Source organism: Lepidochelys kempii, chromosome 4, assembly GCF_965140265.1.
Source record: "Lepidochelys kempii isolate rLepKem1 chromosome 4, rLepKem1.hap2, whole genome shotgun sequence".
NCBI classification, from domain to species: domain Eukaryota; kingdom Metazoa; phylum Chordata; order Testudines; family Cheloniidae; genus Lepidochelys; species Lepidochelys kempii.
In genome coordinates, this window is record NC_133259.1 from 53,599,337 (window position 1) to 53,621,092 (window position 21,756).

The 21,756-nt window shown below is 36.8% G+C and overlaps 2 protein-coding genes across 8 annotated transcripts in view; one reads left to right on the forward strand and one right to left on the reverse strand.

Annotated features, from left to right (window-relative positions):
• Positions 1-12,495, forward strand: part of HHIP (hedgehog interacting protein) — an 87,372-nt gene extending 74,877 nt beyond the window's left edge. Inside the window, exons 12-14 of one of the 2 annotated variants that reach the window (XM_073341236.1) lie at positions 7,695-7,843; positions 10,711-10,839; positions 11,695-12,495. In XM_073341236.1, the coding sequence (XP_073197337.1) occupies positions 7,695-7,843; positions 10,711-10,839; positions 11,695-11,705 (289 nt within the window). In that variant the 3' untranslated portion in view covers positions 11,706-12,495. Of the gene's footprint in view, positions 1-7,694; positions 7,844-10,710; positions 11,523-11,694 lie in introns of those variants that run through there. The other variant, XM_073341234.1, reaches the window with a different exon arrangement.
• The window catches only part of ANAPC10 (anaphase promoting complex subunit 10), a 301,756-nt gene that overhangs the window by 113,585 nt on the left and 166,415 nt on the right, over positions 1-21,756 (reverse strand). The window lies entirely within an intron of this gene.

Sequence of the window (21,756 nt, forward strand, 5' to 3'; positions counted from 1 at the left end):
ATTTTGCCTCCTAAATTGTATTGCTCCACATGTGCGTGAGTGGAATAGCAACACACATTGCAATTAAATCACTGACTTTCTGCATGTGGTGGAACTATCAAGAGATTTATTAAGGATGCCATGAAATGACAGATTATTTTTATGTGAATTTTCCTTTATTAAAACATGGCTTATATTTGTATTCATTAACTTGCATTAAATAATAACAGAGGCTGCTCTTCTATTCCTAGTACAGTAATGCATATGTAAATTATTTTACTATCCCGAGTCTCAATTTGCTGAGTATGTCAGACCTTCATCAGACAATGAGTACCCCGAGACCAAATGCAGCTTTTATTCCATGCTCCATATATCTACGATTACACAGATTCATGAATGTATACTTTAACAAGCAAGATATCTAATACTGTACTGTTTATATAAATAGCTCTTTAAGATATAGAGTCTGAAAAATTCTAGTTACATAGTCATTAGCAGCAGCTTTTTTGGTTGACTTCCTAGGAGCCAAATCCTACACACAATCAGTTTACTGGGCTCTGCACTTGAGAGTTTTATAGGGACTAATGGGAGGAGTGAAAGAATCTTTCCCACAGAACATCATGTGGATAGTGAGCAACTCCATGGTTACAGCCGCCATGTCTTGCAACTTGGAGATTGTGAAGAAGTAGATGATACATGCATGAAGTCACTGACCTTAATCTGGTCCTGAGTCCAAGAAGGGACAGTAGGTCAATAACTTTATGGATCCCCATCTATTCTCTACATCTGCCCCATTCTCCATGTTCTATGTCAGGAGACAGAAGAACTACGTGTGTGAGCAAAATTACAAACATGCTTAAGTGTTGGCATGATCAGGCCCTCAGTCAGTTCCAGAACTAATTTTACCTTTGTGGGATCCAGTTTAAAATAATTGTTCTGTGCCTGAAAACGTTCTGCCCTTAAAGATTTGAATATCATAAATTGTAAGTTCTATGGGGCAGGAACTCTCGCTTATATGTTCATGTGTGTACATGTTCAGCAGTGCTCTGATCTTGAGGAATGCTTTTGGGCTTTCCCATGATATACATAAGGAGTATTGGTAAGTTTTTTCACATACAACTCAACAATCATAACAGGGTTTTGTTTCACCTGCCTTTTTATTAATCTGGTCACTAGGCACTTTGCCAACGTGAATTTTGCCATCTTTCCTTCCACTCCAGCCCAAGTAACTAGTGATGTGATCAATATTGATGAAGCATGACAAGTACAAGTTTATTGATCATTAATATTAGAATAAAAATCAGAGTTTTATTCACAAGTATCAACAATAGAGAGAAATATTTGAAATTGCGTAAGTGATCAAACAGGCTTAAGTTCATATAAAATACATGATTTCCACCACATTCAAAAACACGTCAAAAACAGACTCCAACATGAAGCTGCAGAACTGGAATTTATCTGCAAACTGGATACCATCAGATTAGGCCTGAATAGAGACTGGGAGTGGTTGGGTCATTATAAAACCTAAACTTAATTTGTCCAATACTAATTTCTCCCTACTGTTACTCACATCTTCTTGTCAACTGTCTGTAATGGGCCACTCTCTTACAAATTCAAAAGTTATTTTTCCTACCTTGGTATCCTGCTGTTAATTGATTTATCTCGTTAAACTGACCTCACACTTGGTAAAGCAACCCCCATCCTTTCATGTATTTATATCTGCTCCTGTATTTTCACTCCATGCACCTGATGAAGTGGTTCTAACCCATGAAAGCTTATGCCCAAATACATTTGTTTGTCTCTAAGGTGCCACAAGGAATCCTTGTTATTTTTACCACATTAGTAGAATACTAAGACAACAGAATTTACCTACCAGTGCTAACATAGATAAAGCTGTTTGATTAAATAAAAAAATCAATTCATGAATATTTTCACAAATAAAAGCTCTGAGTTCAGTTTCTGTCATTTGTATGGTCATTCTTTACTTCAAAATATTTCTCAGATAAGTCAGCACATCTTCATTTTTACGATTCATTCATACATGCAAGCCAGCCATTAAAGCACACAATTTTGAGACGCCTTTGGAAAATTTAGCCCACTGTGTCTATCTGAAATTAAGCACACTAAAAAGAGGCTATGGGAAGTCTCTTTACCAAGACCCTGCCTGTGCACTAGCAGATTTTCCTTTATCACCCCTCCTCCTGCCACCACAAATTATGCTTTTGTTTAATATTAAGCCCTTAAAATGCACTTTACTCAGAAAAGGGACTTTATTAAACTGCAACCTGATACTCTATGCATCGTACTATATTTTACTACTATGACTGCCATTATCCATATAAATACCTAATCCTTGTTTAAAATCCTACTAAGATCAGACTTCAGCGATAGCCTGTTGAAATGATTGCCACTAGGCTAATTGTACATTGTACAAAAAGTAATTACTTTTACCAGTTTAATTTTTTTCCTTGAATGCCCCCTTCTTTTGACACTATGAGAAACAGTCAACGGGAGTGCTCAACTTACCCTGTCCATACAGGCCCATTTTGTATAGTTCCATCGTGTTCGCTCTCATTCCTCTCTAAACAATCCTAATCTTTTCATTTTCTCCGCACATGAATATTGTTCCAGACCTTGAAATAGTTTTGAGCATCAGGCTCCACACTATTAATTCTTATTTTTTTTTTAGATAGGGCAACTAGAGTAGAAGACAGTATTCAGGATAAGGACATAGCATTGATTTGTAGAACACTGTAACATTTTCAGTACTGTTTTCCATCCCATTCCCTATGAATCCTAGCATATTTGTTTTTGATTCGGCTGAGTTTTCATTGAGCTGTCCAAAACCTACCATGTTCTTTTTCCTAATTTAAAACCCAAGAATGTGTATGAGGGGCTCAAGTTATTTCTTCCAACATGCATTGTCTTCTATTTGCCAACATTGAATTTCATTTGCCATCATGCTACCCATTTACCTAGCTTTTTAGATCCTTTGGGAGTTCCTTACAGTCTTCACTAATCTAAGTAATTTTGCTGTACAACCAATCCCACCCAGACTCCCTCTTCAAGCATGCTCCCATTCCAAAAATCAACTTACCCATTTTAATACCAAGCCTATGGCTGTCCCAGAAATTAAACTCTCTCAGTGAGAATCCCACCAACCCCCAGCTGCTAAATTCTTCCCCGATAATCAAACCCACTCACCAATTTTCCAGCGAGCGATATGTATGAAAATAAATCTGATGAAGTGAGCTGTAGCTCACGAAAGCTTATGCTCAAATAAATTGGTTAGTCTCTAAGGTGCCACAAGTCCTCCTTTTCTTTTTCCCCACCACTGGCATCACTTCTGGATCTCATCCCCTCCCCTTTTCATTAACAAATCCACCTCACCCAGCTGCCAAACACCGCGGCACTCATTTAGTCCCAATCCATCAAGTGAGTGCATACTCCCTTCAAGGCACCTGAAAGTTTCTTAGCGTGGGTCACAATATAGCTCAAATAAATTCAAAAGTACACCATGAATGTACAATAAGAGATCAAACATTCAAATAAAAGTTTCGGAGTGATTCCCTCAAGAAAAATACTAGGAAATAAAGTGCTAAAACTGATGCTAATACAACGTTAAAGATGGTTATTTAAATTAAAAATACAGAGGCAACTGAAAAATTAAGGATATGACAACAATATGTGTCTCTTTGCATACCATCAAGCCTGCATTTCCTATGAAATTATGTTATTCGTTATATAGGTGGTGGGCTCCATCTGTTCTTTGACAAGAAAAGCAAAAGACTTACATGTACATGTTTCACAAGATGCCTGTGGTGGTGCATGGAATTTTATAAAAAAAACATATCAATGGAATGGATGTTTGAAGCCATATGACATGTGAACAGATCATCTATAGTTACAGTTATTTCCAAATTAAAATTAAAACCATATTTAATAAATAATAAATAACAACACTTGAACTGTGTAGGAAATACTAGGAAATTCTGCAGCTTGGTTTGCGTTATCACTGGAAAAGATTCCTCTGAATCTATATTCTGTAGGACTTTTTAATGTATTGTGTGATGAATATTATGTTCTTATAAGACTTATCAGTTGCCAGAGTGCCTAGCACTTTTTGTAAGGGCTTTTAAAATACTATTTAAATCTAAAACAATAGATAAAAATAAATAAAAAGATAAATAAATAATGGATTCCCTGAATTGCATGCAGCTTGAATTCTCCATTTACACTGGTATCAAAACTACAGCAAAGTTTGATTCAATTATGAACATACAAGGCAAAAAAAAAAAAAAACCCTGGCGTGTCAAACGGAAGTTGTAGAATGCAGCAGTGATATTGTTAGATATTGCAAAATGGCTGCACGAGTCATAATACACGACATAAAACACCTCCATTCAGAGTGCTCTCTGTAGGTAAAAATCAGAAACCGGGCACTTCACTAGAGGAAAAGCCAACAGAAACAGGAGGCAGAGATAGATTCTAGCCTGGAGTATCTGAGCACCTACAGGAAAAAGTCACCCAGCAGGACTAACACCAAGTTTCTGAACAGACAAGACACACAAAAGCAGGACCAGTGGAAGTTTAAGGTTTCAACAAGTTATACTGTTAATCAGGAAGAGGAGGAAAAGAGTAAAGACAAAAAGGCTGAGACCATCAGCGATTGAAGTCCTTTATCTTTGGTACCTCTGCTCTAAGGAAATTCATTAACATCCCATTATTGTCTATATAATCTATCTTTCCTACCGAGTAATAAAATAACCTTTAGTTATCACTATAATTTTAAATATTTATTATATTTGTGTAAAATATACCTTTGCACCCTGTAAAGGATGGCACTATAGGATTTCGGCTAAAACATCTAAAAAAGGACAAGTGACAGAAACCCCATTGCTTTAGACATGTAATAGTGAGCTAAAATTGTACAAACTTGGACTGGCAGGGCAATGTACATGGTGAACTACTGGGCCTTTAACTACTGTGCTTCTATGACAGTTATGCAATGCCAAAATTTTAATACGGGGCTCCCTTAAAAATCATAGAATCATAGGACTGGAAAGGAACTCTAAAGGTCATCTAGTCCAGTCCCCTGCACTCATGGCAGGAATAAGTATTATCTAGACCATTCCTGACAGGTGTTTGTCTAACCTTCTCTTAAATGTTTTGCCTTATTGGAAATACATGTGATATTCCTCACCAGACTCCACCATCTTCCTCATCCCTTACCAAAACCACCACTAACTCTGTATTCCCTCACCTCCTAAAGATCCAGGTGTTCCACTCTCCATCTATAAATCCTGGCCCTCTCCCCCACTCAGTATGCCTCCCTCTTTCCACCATATTATGGAATTTTCTCTAGGTGTCTCCCCCTACTTTAATCTCCTTGAACTTCACTGCTTTTTGATTCATTTCAACATCCAGTTCAGAATTGTTCTAAATTTTCTTAGCCCTCCAACTTACCTTATTTCTCTCTACTGCCCTTCCAATTCCATACACTCACCTCGTGGCAGCTTTCTCTTTCTCGCCACACAACTATTATTTTATTCTCACTGTTGGTGAGAATCTGCTAAAATCCCTTAATCTCTTTCAAGTTCTGTCCAAAAATCCCTTTTGTTCCTTTCCTATACTTTTTTCTCGGCTCCTCGCCCATTATTATTTAAGTGTAAATTGTATTGATTTGTCAAGTATCTACACGGAAATCTAGGCAGCTCTTAAAATTTAAACCACATAATTAAAAACCTAAAGTGTTCAATAAAATACTTTGTCAGATATATATTAAATAAATACAATTGTTCCAAATCAAAGACAGTCCCGCAAAAATGAAAGTTACTAACCCTGCCATATGATGGTACCCTAGTTAAATCATCATTCAGCCTCCAGCTCCTCCCCTTATGGACCCCAACTTCTCCAAATGGCTCTGAGACAAGATGAACTCTGCAGTGCACGTGAAAGAATTCCAGGCTGCAACAGACTAAGTGTGGAAAGTGAATTCCAGTACTGAGGATGTTTAGCTCACTTAAGCACTGCTGCTGATCTCAGTAGTGGCAGTACGGGCCCAGGGAGGGAGGCAGCCTCTTAGCTAAACAGTTCCAAAACTATTTAGGGCCTTTTAAGATAAAATCAAATTCTTGAGCTCCACCAGGGAAGCTTCTCAGGAGGCAGTTCAACTCTCAGAGCATTGGTGTTCTGTGCTGCCTTCATATGTGGTCTCAATACATATTGTTTAATTCTGAATAATACCTTAGAAGACAGTTTGTATGAAATGATGCATTAGAGAGAAGGTGGGTGAGGTAATATCATTTATTGGACCAACTTCTGTTGGTGAGAGAACAGAAAAGAGATTGGTCCAATAGAAGATTTACCTCACCCACCTTGTCTCTCTAATATCTTGGGACTGACACGGCTCCATCAACACTGCACACAAAGATGCATTGTACTGTATTTTGCTAAGAACATAAAATGTCTCATCCTTCTTTGAATGATGGTTATGAGAAAATAACTATTCCCTTAGAACCCAATCTTGCTCCCACTGAAGTCAATGGCAAAACTTGTATTGATATATGTGACAGATATTGCAACCACATGCAATATCTTTGGAGACCATATTGCGTTAAGTGTATTAGTAGATTATGTATTACTTACTATGTGCCAGGGATTGTATGCAATGCCTGGAGAGAGGATTGCCACAGCTCCTCTAGGAACTAAGAACAGGGGAGAGGTGATTACGGTGAATCACTCAGATTGTAAACACCTCCAGTGAGGTACCAACCCTGTAGGAGTCTTGCATATTCTAGTTCAAACTGCTTTTCCCAGAAACCAATAGACAAAGAAATGGCTTGTGGTATCAAAAGTCTGGGTTTCAATGGACTCAGGGTCTTCTTTCTGATCCAGCAGATGGACAGGACCTTCTGTCCCAGGAACCCCCAACCCTTATGGAAGGGTTGGAAAGACTTGGCCTACTATGGCCCAGTAAGACTGATGGATGACCTCTAGCAAGCTTTTAGCATGTGCATAGGAACTTGTATTATTTTTATATGCTTTCCATTTAAAGTTTTTACCTTAAGAATAAATGTGCTTGCTTAGAAAGAGCTATGTGGTAACTGCTGGCATTACGGTGATCATAGCCCTTAGGAAGAAAGAAAAGCACAGGGGCTGGCCTTTAGGCCGGGATATCACAGTGAAAGGCAGGGAGCAGTGCAGCCTTAAAACCACCGGTCAGGAGAGAGAGAGAGACACACACAAGTCACCACCCAAGAGAGCTCATAACTGGGAACCACAAACCCTAAGTGGGTATCCTTTAAGGACCATGGAGGGGGAATACAGGTGAAGTTACCCTGAAACTGTGACAGTTACCAATGAGAAAAGGAGTAGGCCTTTATTAAGAAAAAAGTACAGTTTGCATTCCATGTTCACTGTCAACAGTGACAGTCTGAATGCAGGAAAAGGAATTATATGATTCAAGATAAGGTCTTGAAAAGATTTCAGCTGACAGTATTCTTATAATCCTTTTATGTGAAAAGAGATTTGTTTTCACTTACAGTATTCACATGTTTTCTATACAAAACTAAGCTTTTCTATATGGGCATTTTAAACTGCATTCTTTAGAGGAAAAAGAGAAAAAAGCAAGTTTTTTTATTTCACGTGTGAAAGCATTCTCTCCCCTTGACCCTGATTTTAAATAAGTAATTGGCTTGCATATTTTTCTACAGACCTTTAGTCCCTGAAGAATGCAAAAGAACAGCTCAGTCTGCACAGATATTGACGTCTGAATGCTCAAGGCATTGTCGGAATGGGCACTGCACTCCAACTGGAAAATGCTGCTGTAATCAAGGCTGGGAAGGAGAATTCTGCAGAACTGGTTAGTATTTAGATTCATGGCAATGAGTGAAAATAGCAATTACCTCCCCCAAAAATTGCCTTTAATGACTTGCTGAGATAAAATCTCTGATAAAGCAAATTTACTGTAGATTCTAGAAGCACAGAACAAACAGGCGCTTTGATACTGTGGTGATGTGTGAAGTAGAAGACTCTAGATGAAAAATCTACAATAAGTAATATTTAAGGCTACAATGTGAGATCCTTAAGTACAGCATGTAGAGTTCCATTAATTAATGGCAATAATAGTGTAGACTACAATATACTCCTATTTTACCTTTCAACCATGTTGTAAAATACAAAGGAAATTCTAGTAATATAAATTAGGAATCAGATTTCAAGAGACATGTAGGTGCCTTATTCTCACTGAAATCAAAGGGAATGAGGCAACTAAATACAGTACCTTGAAAAATCTGGTCCTAAATCCCTGACCCTGCAGTCTCCCCCCACATAGAATTACCACTGACTTAAATAAGAGTTACCTGCTCAGAAGGGGCTGCAGGATCTGTCCCTTCAATTATTCTTTTGCATACTTTAAAGTCAGCCAGTTTGATGTGGTCTTTTATTAAAATGCCTTTGCATTTTTATTTTATTTTTCCCTATAAGATACAGTGACTCTAGTTAGTATGTTTCAGAGTAGCAGCGGTGTTAGTCTGTATTCGCAAAAAGAAAAGGAGGACTTGTGGCACCTTAGAGACTAACCAATTTATTTGAGCATAAGCTTTCGTGAGCTACAGCTCACTTCCACTGCATGCATCTGATGAAGTAAGCTGTAGCTCACGAAAGCTTATGCTCAGATAAATTGGTTAGTCTCTAAGGTGCCACAAGTCCTCCTTTTCTTTCTAGTTAATATGTTGATTAAAGAGAATTTGATAAATATTTCAGCACAAGATATACCTGATAATTGTAAAATGTTTATAATCCACTGGGGAAATTCTCTGGGTTATAAAGCTGTCAAATTGTTGCCAAGCCTTTTTTTTTAAATCTATGTTCCAACTTTTTTCTGGAACTCAGTAACTTTACTCTGGGTGTGTCATCAAAGGAAGCAAAAGTTAATGAACAAACCCTAATCCCAGAGCTGAGCTGATGTCAATGATGGCTCAGACAAGGATGTGGGTATACAATAAAAAGCAAGTAAAACAGATGATGGCAGCACAGCACTAGATGGGAAGAGAATCCCATAGAGCAGCACAAAAAGGCAGACCCTCTGCACAGAAGCCCTAAATTCTGCAAGTCTGTATTCTGGACAGTACTCTTTCCACTTTCCCTGCCCAAAGGAGCTCCAGGAAGAAGCACTCCGCTGTGAATCTAATGGGGTGCTTAATCATCTCTCCCCTTCTCGCAGGTTGGGTGTAGGATGATTGATATAGTCCAGTACCTGCAACTTAGGAAAGAGCAAGGATTCTCTCTTTACTACATGTCAGACTACACTTAGCAATGCTGCTTAGATCCCTGCATGGGACCTTGCACCACTAACGTATTCTAAATAATAAAAGTAAATAACTGGGAGGCAATAATCTGGTTCTAAGAGGGCCTTACAGTGAAAAATAGAAATTAGTAATGCAAACCAAGAGACCTGACTTTTTACTCATCTATTTTGTCTTAGACATCATTAAATATCATCAGGGTGGCATCATCATGACAAAAACATCTGAATATTTTCATCATAATACTGTCCATCCCAAACAAAGGGCTAAAAGACGTTATACAATTGCAGTTATTTATAGTTGGTTTGGCTAATATTAGTTGGAACTCAATATAATGTTTACAGTTAAAAAACTGAAAAAACTGAGTAATAAAGAATTGCAGTGGTAAATATTCAGGTATCTTTTAAAGCAGGGGTCCCCAACGTGGTGCCCGCGGGCGCAATGGCGCTGGGGCAGTTGTGTGCGCCGCCAGGACACCACGCCACTGAAATGACGCCTCCGCCCACGGTCATCTGAGAACCGCCTGCCGAAATGCTGCCAAGAAGCGTTGCTGTTTCTCATCGGCATTTCGGCGACAGGGTGTTTGGCGCCCGCCACAGTCTGTTGGGAATAGGAATGTGCTATTCCCACAGAAAGGCTGGGGACCACTGTTTTAAAGAGACACAAAGTACCTCAGGCCCACATTTTTCAAGGTATTTAGTGATTGACTGTCAATGGGATTTAAGCTGCTAAGTGACTAAATCACTTTTAAGAATGAGATGTAAGCTCCTAAATCAGTTAGGTGTTGCTATGAGGAGCACTGCAAGACCTAAATACCTTTTAAAATGTTGGCCTAAGTGACTTAGGAACCCACATCCCATTTTTAAAAGTGACTTTGGGCCAGATTTTTAAATGTATGTAGGTGTTGCTTTGCTCAGCATTGTAATGTCTAACTGACATAGATGCCTAAGTCTCACTGGAAGTCAATGGGACTTAGGTGCTAAAGCACCTAAGTCACTTTTGAAAATGAGATTTTGGCACCTAAGCCAGGGAGAGCAATGCCTAAATACCTTTATAAACCTGAACCCTAGATTTCCAAGTGCCTAAGTCATTTTTGAAAATGAGACCGAGGCGCCTAAGTCAATTAAACGCTTTTGAAAATTTTGCCATAAGTCAAATAGCTATTTATTTTCACAGTCCATTACTTGTGAGGTCCTCTTAGGAGCACGAAAACAGTATTTATTTCCTTCACAGTTCTGGGTATCCATTCTGCAACTTTTTTTTTAGCACCAGTTTGGTCTTCATACTCCGTACTTGTAATTTTTTTTTATCCTATCATCACAGTCACTGGCGCTAAGTAGCTCTCATGTCATGTGCATGCTTTTGATTTTTTTATTTCTTAGTAAGATTCTCAACATGAATTAGAATATTTTTTCCCCCACAGCAAAATGTGATCCAGCATGTCGACACGGAGGTGTCTGTGTAAGACCCAATAAGTGCTTGTGTAAAAAAGGATATCTTGGCCCCCAGTGTGAACAAGTGGATAGAAACATCCGAAGAGTGACAAGGGCAGGTATTCTTGATCAGATTATAGACATGACATCCTATTTGCTGGATCTAACCAGCTACATTGTATAGTTTCTGGGACTATTTGGATACTACATTTTCAACGGGCATTTATTTTGAATTCTGTCATTTTAAAAGGACGGTTATCCTGCTATAAACACCGGTGATTCAATTTACTTTTATTAATTTAACTATAATTTCCAGACATGTGCAGATAATTTTTTTTTCATGTGTGCATATATCCATACATCTGTATAGATGTACAACACACACAAAACCCCATCATAAGTGTGCTTGCATAACTAGTGGAATTTCTGAAATATATTTCTTCACGTGAAATAGCTTACACAGTGATTCCACTTCAACCACATTTTCATCAAAGGACTCTTATGGTGTCATAATGGATTCTTTGACATCCCAGCAATTTTATGTCTTTAACTATCTGATTATAACAATAAAGGGAGGAGTTTTGAAACATTACCGTACAAACTGCTGGATTTCATTAAATTTAGTTATAACAGTTTTTAAGGTGAAATGAACTACACTATGAGAGAATATTTCTAAACTCCTTAATGCAGTCCTAAATAGGCAATTAATTGTAAGCTTGTAACCTTCACCTTCATCAATGTATCTCTATTACAGAATGTTATGCACTTACTTCTTTATCTGGCATAGATGCAGAAATCTGGTTATCACAACTTAATATCAAAACTGTTTCAAGTGTTTAATAATTAAATTATATCAGCGTATTTCAAAACCAGTCATCCTAGAAGGTCTGCTTTTTATCATATATTTTATTTAACATTGGGCACTGGGTTCATGTTACATATTTATATTATTTTATTTTATTTTTATAATATAGACATCACCTAGATGAAACAGCTTTGCCATGTCCTGTAAAATACTAAAGTTACATTTTTCACCAACTTAATTGGAATGACGGGGAATGAGAGAGCAAACACTCTTAAATGTGTTGTGGATCTAATTTAGAAATGTATCCTTGTGTCAACATGTATTCCTTTACAACGGATGAAAAAGCAACCACCAATCAATCTTTGTAGAATTCCAGCATACCATAAAAATGTTTATAAAAGTGCTTTTCACTATAACAGGAGTGCCCAGATTATACATGATTAGACTGTTACAGATTTCACACTGAATGGAACTTCACTGGACAAGAGCTCACTTTAGCAAATCTTGGGTACATAAAATGTCATTTGTAAAAACGTTATATGACGATTATTGCCAAATATGGTTTTAAATGTAAATGTTCCTTGAAGAGTTAACAAAAAATTAATTTTTGTAAATGTATCAATAAATTTGGTGTACATGCTGTATTCAGGTTTTTTAAAGCATTAGTTAATATTTTAACTATAGACACCTTCAGACTGGGGGACCACCCCCAATCCGCCCCTGCCCCTTGATCCCCCATCATGTGCGGCCAGATCTCAGCATTCATATCTATCACATATAAGGTTTCCTTTGTACTACTGCCTTACAGAAAAACTTACCTACAAAGAGAAAACAGAACAACCACAGTGTTCCCATCATCGCCCTATAAATTGCTGTTCCTGTATCAACAGTGGATAGTGGTTTAAGCAATGCAGTCTAACATATTCCAGCAAGATTTCCCACCCATAAGAAAATGACCTTTATAGGACAGTGACTTGTAACTAATTTTCCATTAATGGATGTTTTCAGTCTCTTATTTTAATACATCTGAAATTTGCAAGGAAAGCATGCTTGATATTTGTCCCGATCTGTGTTAAGAGACTGGCTAAAGTGAACAGAAAGCTACACTTTCCTTCCATATATGATTACTTGGGTTTTAGCTGACCTCATGCCAAATGGAAATTGGTTGAGAAATCTTGGTTGAGTGCTTAGTGAACAATAGTCTGCATTAAAAAGTGCATGCATAATTTTGCACAATGTAGATTCAAGTGACAGTCTATTCAAAGAAGTCTCAGGATTAAATGAGCATGGAGACCAAATTGCCCTCTTACCCCAGAAAAGGGTGGTCCTTTCTAGTCACACTAACACTTCATTGGCTAAGCAGTGTGACAAATCTTGCAATGAACCCTGCAATAGCCTGCATCTGTAGGTTAATAGCAGCTCTTTGTCTCCACTGCTTTCTGCCTATAGTCTTTTTACTGAATTCCATCACAAAAAGTTTTACAATTAAAAAAAATGTCCTGACAACCATTTTTGTAAATTGACCTTACCAACTAATCTTCCCTTATTCAACGTGGGTGGACATTAACAAAATGTGAACTTCTGGTGAATGAGCCAGCTGTCTAAATCTGTCAAATTGTGCAGTTTTATTATGCATTATACTCTTCATAGAGTCAGCAAAACAAGAATAAAGTTACCGCAGTATTATTTGTAACATTTAAACATCCAACCCAACTAGCACTTTTTTCACTTCCTTTAACAAAAGTAATTCCAAGCTGTAACTTATAGACTAACAAGGCTACCCTTCTGAAATCTGTTCATATCAGCAGTGACTCTTGAATATTTTCAGTACCTAACTGAAGAGGAATGATACACCATTTTTACGAGTCACTTTCAAGTTCTTTGAAAAGAACCAAGCCCTAAGTGACCTTATCTATTTTGGTAAAAGACTAAATTCTTCTAGTAAGTAGTTATGCAGAGTCACAGATGTTAGCTTATACCAACAAAATGTCTAGTATCCAGATGGCCCCTAGTTTCTGTTACTGGTGAAAAGAGACATCAGCACTCTATTAAAGACAGAGGGTAAAATCCTGGCCCCATCAAAATCAATGGCAAAACACCCGTTGACATCAGTGAGGCAGGATTCCATCCTAAAAATTTAAACATCCATATCAATTTATAAAATAAAATCCATTTGACACATTCCAGAAAGATTGTAATACTTATTACTAAGAACAGGTCTCAAATATGGGGGGTGAGGGGAAAGGGGGAGATAGAGAGGAGTTTGTGTTTCATTGCATTATTAAACAATTTTTCCATCCTGTGGAAGCAGGCCTCTCTCCATTAAGCCCCTAAGGGTGTGTAACATAACATGAGGACTGTCCATTAGAAAGGAGGAGATGTTCTCATTAGATGTTTGAACTGCATATTTTTCAAAAGAAATTACACTAAATATTGAAAGGGGTGAGTAAACTAAGATCACCCTCCTCTCACCTTTTCCTGACCTGATAGTCTAAAATGTTAAAGAAGTTTGACTGCAGAGAACTGACATGCAAAAATTAAGTTATTTCTGTAGCATTCTTATTGCTAGTTAGGTCACCCTGTAGCTATCTTATGTATTCAGTAAGAGTTTTCCAGCATAAAAAACAGAGCTTCCAAATGAAACTGGCTAAATGGGGCAAATAGCTAAAGAGACCAAGTAGGGTTTTTAGCATGTGCTTGAGTTTCTTTCTTCTCTCTCCTGTCTTTTAGTTTAATAAGGTCATTATGAAACACATCCATGCCTTTGTTTCCAGCACACTGTATATTTCAAACATTCCTTCAGGTGTCTTTCCCCTCAAAGAGGAAAAATGTATTTATATCAACATAACTCTATTCTAGCTCCCAGCTGGATTGAACCCACTTATATTTCTCATTTTCTCTCTTTCCTCTCCCTTTTCCTGAAAAAAGTCGCATACACCACTGATCTGGTGGAAGGTCTAATTTTTGCACATCCATTGAGCCATCTTCTCTACTCCACATGTGACAGTATCAATATTTGAGATGCAGACTTGTTCTGTTAAGAATTTGTCATAAAACCAGCCCCAAATTGTTGTACTTTCTAGTCACAAAAATCACTAAACTGATTTTTTTGACTTGTCCAACTGCAACTATTAGCCCAAAATTGTCCCTCAGATTGGCACAAAACGTCTTCCATTGGTTTTAAGGGAACTATATGTGCCCATCAAAGAGCAGATGTTGGTCCACAGTGTCTACAAGTCCTCAGAGGTTACTGTATTCCATGCATCCAAATTATCCAAATATCAATATCAGGGAGAACTATTCTCTACTGGCAGCCATGATAACTTCAGCATCTTTTGCTTCTCCCATTCACTTCTGTTAATGTTGGTGTGATAGCTCTTTCCTCAAAGCAAAGATCAGTATTTCCATGCTGTTTCTGTTCACTATTTTTTAATCCATATTATAGACAGATGCCTCACTAAAGTGGCCTTCCCATGGCATGTTACATGCAGAATTTAAACAAAATACTGGTATTTTTAAAAGTGATACTTTTGATTATTCTGCCTGTGGTGGGTTTTTTTTTTTTTGGTTGATTGGTTGGGTTTTTTTCCACTTCTAATACTGTGGCTTGGTTGCCATCAGTCATTCACTATGTGCTGTGGTTCAGGAGTAGCAGTCTCATGTCCCTCACTCTTTAGATCATGAAGCTCAGTTGTGTCAAGGAGGTGACCTGCTTGAGCTGGGCCGTTGTTTATTATCCAGTCAAACTGTCAGGTAGTTCAAAAAACAACGCTGGCATCAGCTTCGAAGGGGATTGTTTCCAGTCTAGCCATCAGAACCGTCAAATGAGAAATAGAAGGGGATTCCCCAGAATGAAGGAATGTGGATCCTCACAATTCTCTTTCCCTAGCATTGGATTAACAAGGATGACGCTAACTTGCACACCTGTGTGCCTGAGGCCCCAATCCTGCAAACACTTAAGCATCGGAGTAAATTTACACATGTGAGCAGTCCCACTGAGTTGAAGAGGACTATTCACATGTACTAAATTAGTCACATGCATACGCTGTTGCAGGATTGGGGCCTAAGGGAGAAAACTGATGCTGCCTAAAAAGAAATATTGCTCAGCTAAATTTTCACTGATTGTGTGAGTATTTAAGAAGGTATTAGATATTTTTAAAATCATCATTAATGTTAACTAATAGTCTATTGAATTAGTAAAAATATAATCTCGTTAGAAGAACTGGTCAAAAATGAGAAAAATATGACAAATTTTTGAAATTTCAAAGTTGTTTCCATTTGGTAGGTTTCAAAATGGATCTACTTGAGGGATTTTTAATGAATTTTTTAAATTCTAAACATTGGCAAAATGGTTACCAATGGTTACCAATTTTCTTTATTTACCAAAACCCAGGTTTTCTTAACCATTTTACCAAAAACCTACTTTTTGATTAAAAAAACCCTATTTTGATAAACATTTCAAAAAAAAGTTTTGGGAAAAAAATGTTGAAAAAGTCAACAGGGTTTTGATAAAATTTTCATCATTTTCCAGGGGAGAACTGGAGAATATTTCAATGAATACATGTTTTATTCAAACAACTTTGACTAACTCTACTTTTCAGAGTGTATAAGTATGAAAACAAGAGTGGAGACCACTTGAATGCTTAGCTTTCCATTACTTTAGCCTTTCTCTGAGAGCCTGATCTAAAGTCCACTCTAGTCAACTGAAAGACTCCCAATGACGTTAGTTTTAGTCCTCAGAAGATATCCACTTATTCAGCGGCAGGACTTCACTGCATACATTATCCTTTCAAGCCTGTTCCGGCAGTCATTAGTCTTGATGAAAGTTTTACCAGAGCAAGGACGGCAGATCCAGGCCTGTTTTTAGGTACAGAGCATATCTAGTCCTGTTTGTGTTTTGTTACAGGTATTGCCATCAGTTATGTGAGGATATTATTCTGTTGTCAGATTTTTATATTAATTTTTTATTTGTTTAAAAAATGTGTAGCAATTGACCCATAGTAATTTATTCCCCTTTCACACACTTGTTCTTATCTTAGGTTTTTGAATACAGCAACTAGGCAAGAAGGTAACTAAAAAAAATGCCAATGGTCCCATTTTATGAGCTAACCATAACAACATACTGAAGTGAACCCCAACTGGACATATAAGGTAAAATCCTGGATCTACTGAAATCAATGGCAGAAGTTTTATTGACTTCAAAGGGACCAGGATTTCATCTATTGAACTTAACAATTCACTAGAACCTTGGACACATTTTCAAATGTGGTGTAAGAATGCTATACCATTCCAATCCAATCTATGGCCCCAATCCTGCAAACACACAAGTAGTTAACTTTACTACCATGAGCAGTCCCATTGGACTCAATGTGACTACTGTCAGTCATAATGTTAAGCATGTGCATAGGTGTTTGCATACATGCACACAATATACTGGGCAAAATTATGCCTGTAGATATGCACACATCAATGGGTGACATCAAAGGGTGTTGTATGCACATATCCAGTGGTAGAATTTGACATGACATATATTCATAGTAAGATCTTCCAAGAAATCAGATTACTGCAAATAATTCCATGTGGATTTACAAAAAATGTTCTGACTTACAAGGCAGTATTACTGATGCATTGTCTTGGGAAAGAACAGTGTCACCACTTTTCAGCACAATATACATACCTAAGTAGTGACATATACCAAACATGCAATGACTTAGATATGATGTGAGATTTCACTAAATAGTAAAGAGACTGATCACTCATCCATCCCCAGCCCACTTCTAAGGTATTACTAATTACTGGTATGGGCTGTATACATAAAGGCACCATACTTGCTGTCCTTACTCAAACAAAATTCCCACAGACTTCAGCAGGAGTTTTCTTTACAGGAGGACTGCAGGGTTGGGTTTGAAAGGACCAATGGATAGATTTTATTGTACTGAATGGCCTGTATATATTTCTAGCGATCATCAAACCATGTATACTAATAGAAAACTCTGCACTGAACATATGTGTACTACAATACCTACAGTACATATACTGACTTTTATAAACAAATATATTGGAAAATAACACTAGAAATGTGTTCAAGTCAACAAGATGGTATCACATTGCATGAGATTTTTATTTTAAATTCTACAAGCAAACATCCATCCCATTCCGAGTGACAAATGTGGTCCCGTGCATTAAATATTTAAGTTTCTTTGACATTGTCTAGGATATTTTCCCACTTGTTTAGTTTTTCAATAAAAATAAAACTGACATAATACCAGATATAACAATATTTTAAAATTTCAAAGATCCCCAGGACATCTTGAAATGTTAGAGAAAGTGCATGCATGCACATGAGTGTAGGAGCTGTGTTTGCCTTACCCTCTTTTTATTTTTTATATGGAGAATGTGTGTTGCTACAAAGAGTAGGAAGTAGTTTGCATCAGAAGGTGATGCGTCAGTATGACATACAAATGCAGTTAGTCCAGACATTTCTAGAAGGAGTCACAAAACGTAATACAGGCCCGGCATAGTACAAGCTAGAGCCTATTCACACCAAGATAAACAGTCATAACAGCTGGAAACTCAATTGCTGCATTTGCAATGATCACCATTAACATCAGAGACAATATTTCTCCCAGTCAGCCTGCTATGCCCACATATTTTTTGACAATAACTATCAAATACTGTACATGCATTTTAAATGTGGGAAAATATCTCCACTCAAACTATGTTTAAGTATCTTTATATCGTATTACTGTACATTACTTAACACCTACAGACCGCACCTATCCAGCAATGCACTGAGCGCTCGAGTAATATTAAGTACAGGAGTAGTGTCACTGAAATCATGTGCTTAAGGTGATGCAGGTACTTAAGTGTTTTGTTGGATCTGGACAATAATCCATAGGTTTATATGTCTAAGTATGTGGTTACAAACCACGATGTGCTATGTGTCATTTCTTTAGGCAGGCAGGATGGTCTAATGTTTAGAGCAAAGGAATTAGAGTCAGAAGCATGGGTTTCCTTCCTAATTCTGCCACTGCCTCTCTGTGTAATCTTAAACAAGTAATTTAATCTCTCTGTGCCTCAGTTTCTGATCTGCAAATTGGTGATAATGCCAACTTTTGTAAAGTGCTTTGAGCTCTTTAGATGGAAAGTGCTATGTAAGTGCAAAGTATTATATTATAATTGAAGACCATGTATGTATACACACTTATGTAATATATAATATATGTATAATGCATATAAATTCTAACAAATATATGTGTAATATCTTTAAAATGGAACAGTTGTGTCTTGATGAAGTGGTAAATGCATAGAGTTGGATTTATTGTTAATCTGTGGATTTAATTTTTTTTTTAGACAAAAGGATGTTTAAGTGTATAATTACTTTTAATTTAATATATTTATGTACATGCATGCCTGGAGTTCTGGTTAGGTAGTGTTATTCTGTGTCCTTTAAGCTAATAAAATATATGAAACCATCTTCTGATCTAAAGTACATGTGCTACTTTAAAATTATTTTTGTTCCAGTATTTTTTTAAAATTGTTTATGACTAAATACATAATTTAAAAATGCATTAAAGTGTTAAAATTTTGGACTGGCTTTTTAATCTTTGTTGTTAAAAACAGTCAATTAATGCCTGAGTAAAAATATTCATTGAAATGTACACCAGTTTCATTTGTATAAAATCTAATTTGCTTTTATAAATGTGACTTGGAGCGCTGCTAATGTTCTCTGTATGTATCTAAACTTTTTTTGTTTCCAGATAAATATGAAAGTAAAAAATCAGACCATTTTATTGAACAAGACACCTGTTTCATTGCACAAAGTCTGTATACGTATGTGTGTGAATAAAGGCACAGGAGACACTTCAAATGCATTTGTTTGAGGATCAGTTCATTGGCTAATGGAAATGGTTTTATTTTTAATTTGTTTCATTTATTTAAGATTTCAGAAGAACAAATTAATGCAACAACATATGTTATTTAATACTGGATGCATCACTCCCCATATTTTAAATTAAGAGGTCATAAAATTGAATGTAATTTAGAATTCTCTCTCTCTCCTCATGTAAAGTGTTGGATTCTGTTTCCACTGAAATCAATGTCAGAACAAATCAATCCTGGCAGCAGGAACAGGCCCAGAATACATGCATTTCAATACAGCAGAGTATTAGAAATGTAGAGTAGAGCAGAGTAGAGTGCTAATTCTTATTTTGTTAATGCATATCCCTGATCATTTTTACAAAATACAGTCGCAATACAACAAGTGGTTTTACCCCTCGTCTCAGTAAAGGTTAGTAGAAGAACTGGTTGAAAGCTTTCAACTGGGAGAAAAAAAAATCAAAATATGTTTCAAGTAAATCAAAATGTTTTGTAAAAGTATGTTTATTTGAAATTTGCCATTTTTGATGAAAATTTAAAACAAAAAATGTTGATATAACTACCCTCCCCCAAAATTAATTTTTTTCAAAAGATTTAGTTCAAAATTATTTTTGTCAAAAAATGAAGTTATGAAACTCTTTAATCACATAAAATCAAGTTTTTCATGAAATATACTTAACCTTTTTTTGGATCAGCTCTCGTTAATAGCAGAGTTCAATATTGACGTGTCACACTACACTTTTAGCTAAATTTTACTAAATATACCACTAAATGATGTATTATACATAACTTAATAAGGGTGTGACACACCAGAGTGCTGGTAAGAGAATGGTCTGTATTTCTTGGCCCCAGGTACATAGCTTGGTTCAGGATTATAAAATTAGAGACCTCCTAGTCACATGGTAGGAGTCAGTTTCCAGACATCACTGGCTATTATTACATCTTCTCTCTTCTTTGGAAAATTAAATGCAAACCAAATATAATGGCCTCTGATTTCAAAAGAGATCAATGATTTTGAGTGCCCACTTTGAGCATCCTTACCGAAGCATGATTTTCAGGAGGTTCTGAGCACCCACACTTTAAGGTATCTAATTTTGGCACTCAAAAATTGAGGCAACCAAAAATCACTTGTCACTAGACCAATATATACCAAAACTGACCACAAACTAATATAGCTAATTAATAAACCATCTGAGATCGGAATTTGGCTCTGTGTAGGTGACATGGCATTTCTAAATTGCAGCTTACGAAGTAAGAGCTTACATTTTTCCCTTCCTTCTATCAATGGTGTTAAATAGCGCTGTAAAAGTGGTTTGTTACTTTTAAATCTTATTTACAAGGTTTAGCCTGCTCTGTGTCTAGTTTTTGTGATCAAACACTGAAGCACTATTAAAAACAGACATGGATGCTAACTGTAAAGCACAGATCAAAGGGGAAACAAATATAAATTTTTTAATTATATCATCATTTCCCCATTTTTTTTACCAGCTCTACCATTAGTGATGTGGGAGGGTGGGCAGCCACACGGTTAGGATTCGGATAAAATCTGAGCTTTGCTCAACTTTGGATATTTGATTTTACTTCAGCCCCATCTCTGATTAAAAATAGCTGCTGCAGCAATTGTTCTTTTTAGTTTAGAGATATATACATTTTTGTTCTTAAGTAGAGGAAGAACTTGGGACAAAAAAGTGGTTAAAAGACAATATGGAAGAGAGGAAGCAATGAAGATATCAGTGCAAAGAACAAATGGGCTGTATCTATTCTGTTAAAAAGAAAACCAGAAGAAACCTGCAAGGTACACAACTTAATTGTAAGTACAGTGCAGCATGTGGGTCTGGTGACATCATAAACCACTTGAGTTTGTTCTTGTAATTTATTAAGAAGTTATGAAAACCCACTGACATATTTATAAGCCTTGGAATTAACAGCTACCTTTCATTTCTTTTATAATATATAACACATGAATTTTACATAGAGAATTATGTATATGCAACTGTATATTGCTAGGCCATAAGTCCATAAAGGGCTTCTGATGACATCCTAAACACCACAGGCCAAATTCATCTCTGATTTCATGGGGATTAAGCTAGGAATAAATGTGCCCAGATGAATGAGGCTTGTGTGGTTTGCCAATAACAGCAGAACCCGTGAAAGGAATTGCAAACTTACCAAGAATACGTTGTCATCATTGTAACTCATCTTTTCAATCCCTGTCCTCCTAATAAGCCTCTCCTGACTCTACTTTTTTCTCTTTTGACCGACACATTTAGCACTCTCTCTCTCTCTTTCTTTCCTTTACAGCCACTTCCTTCAAATTGTGCTGCACTAAGTCTGCCATTTATTTGCAGGTTTC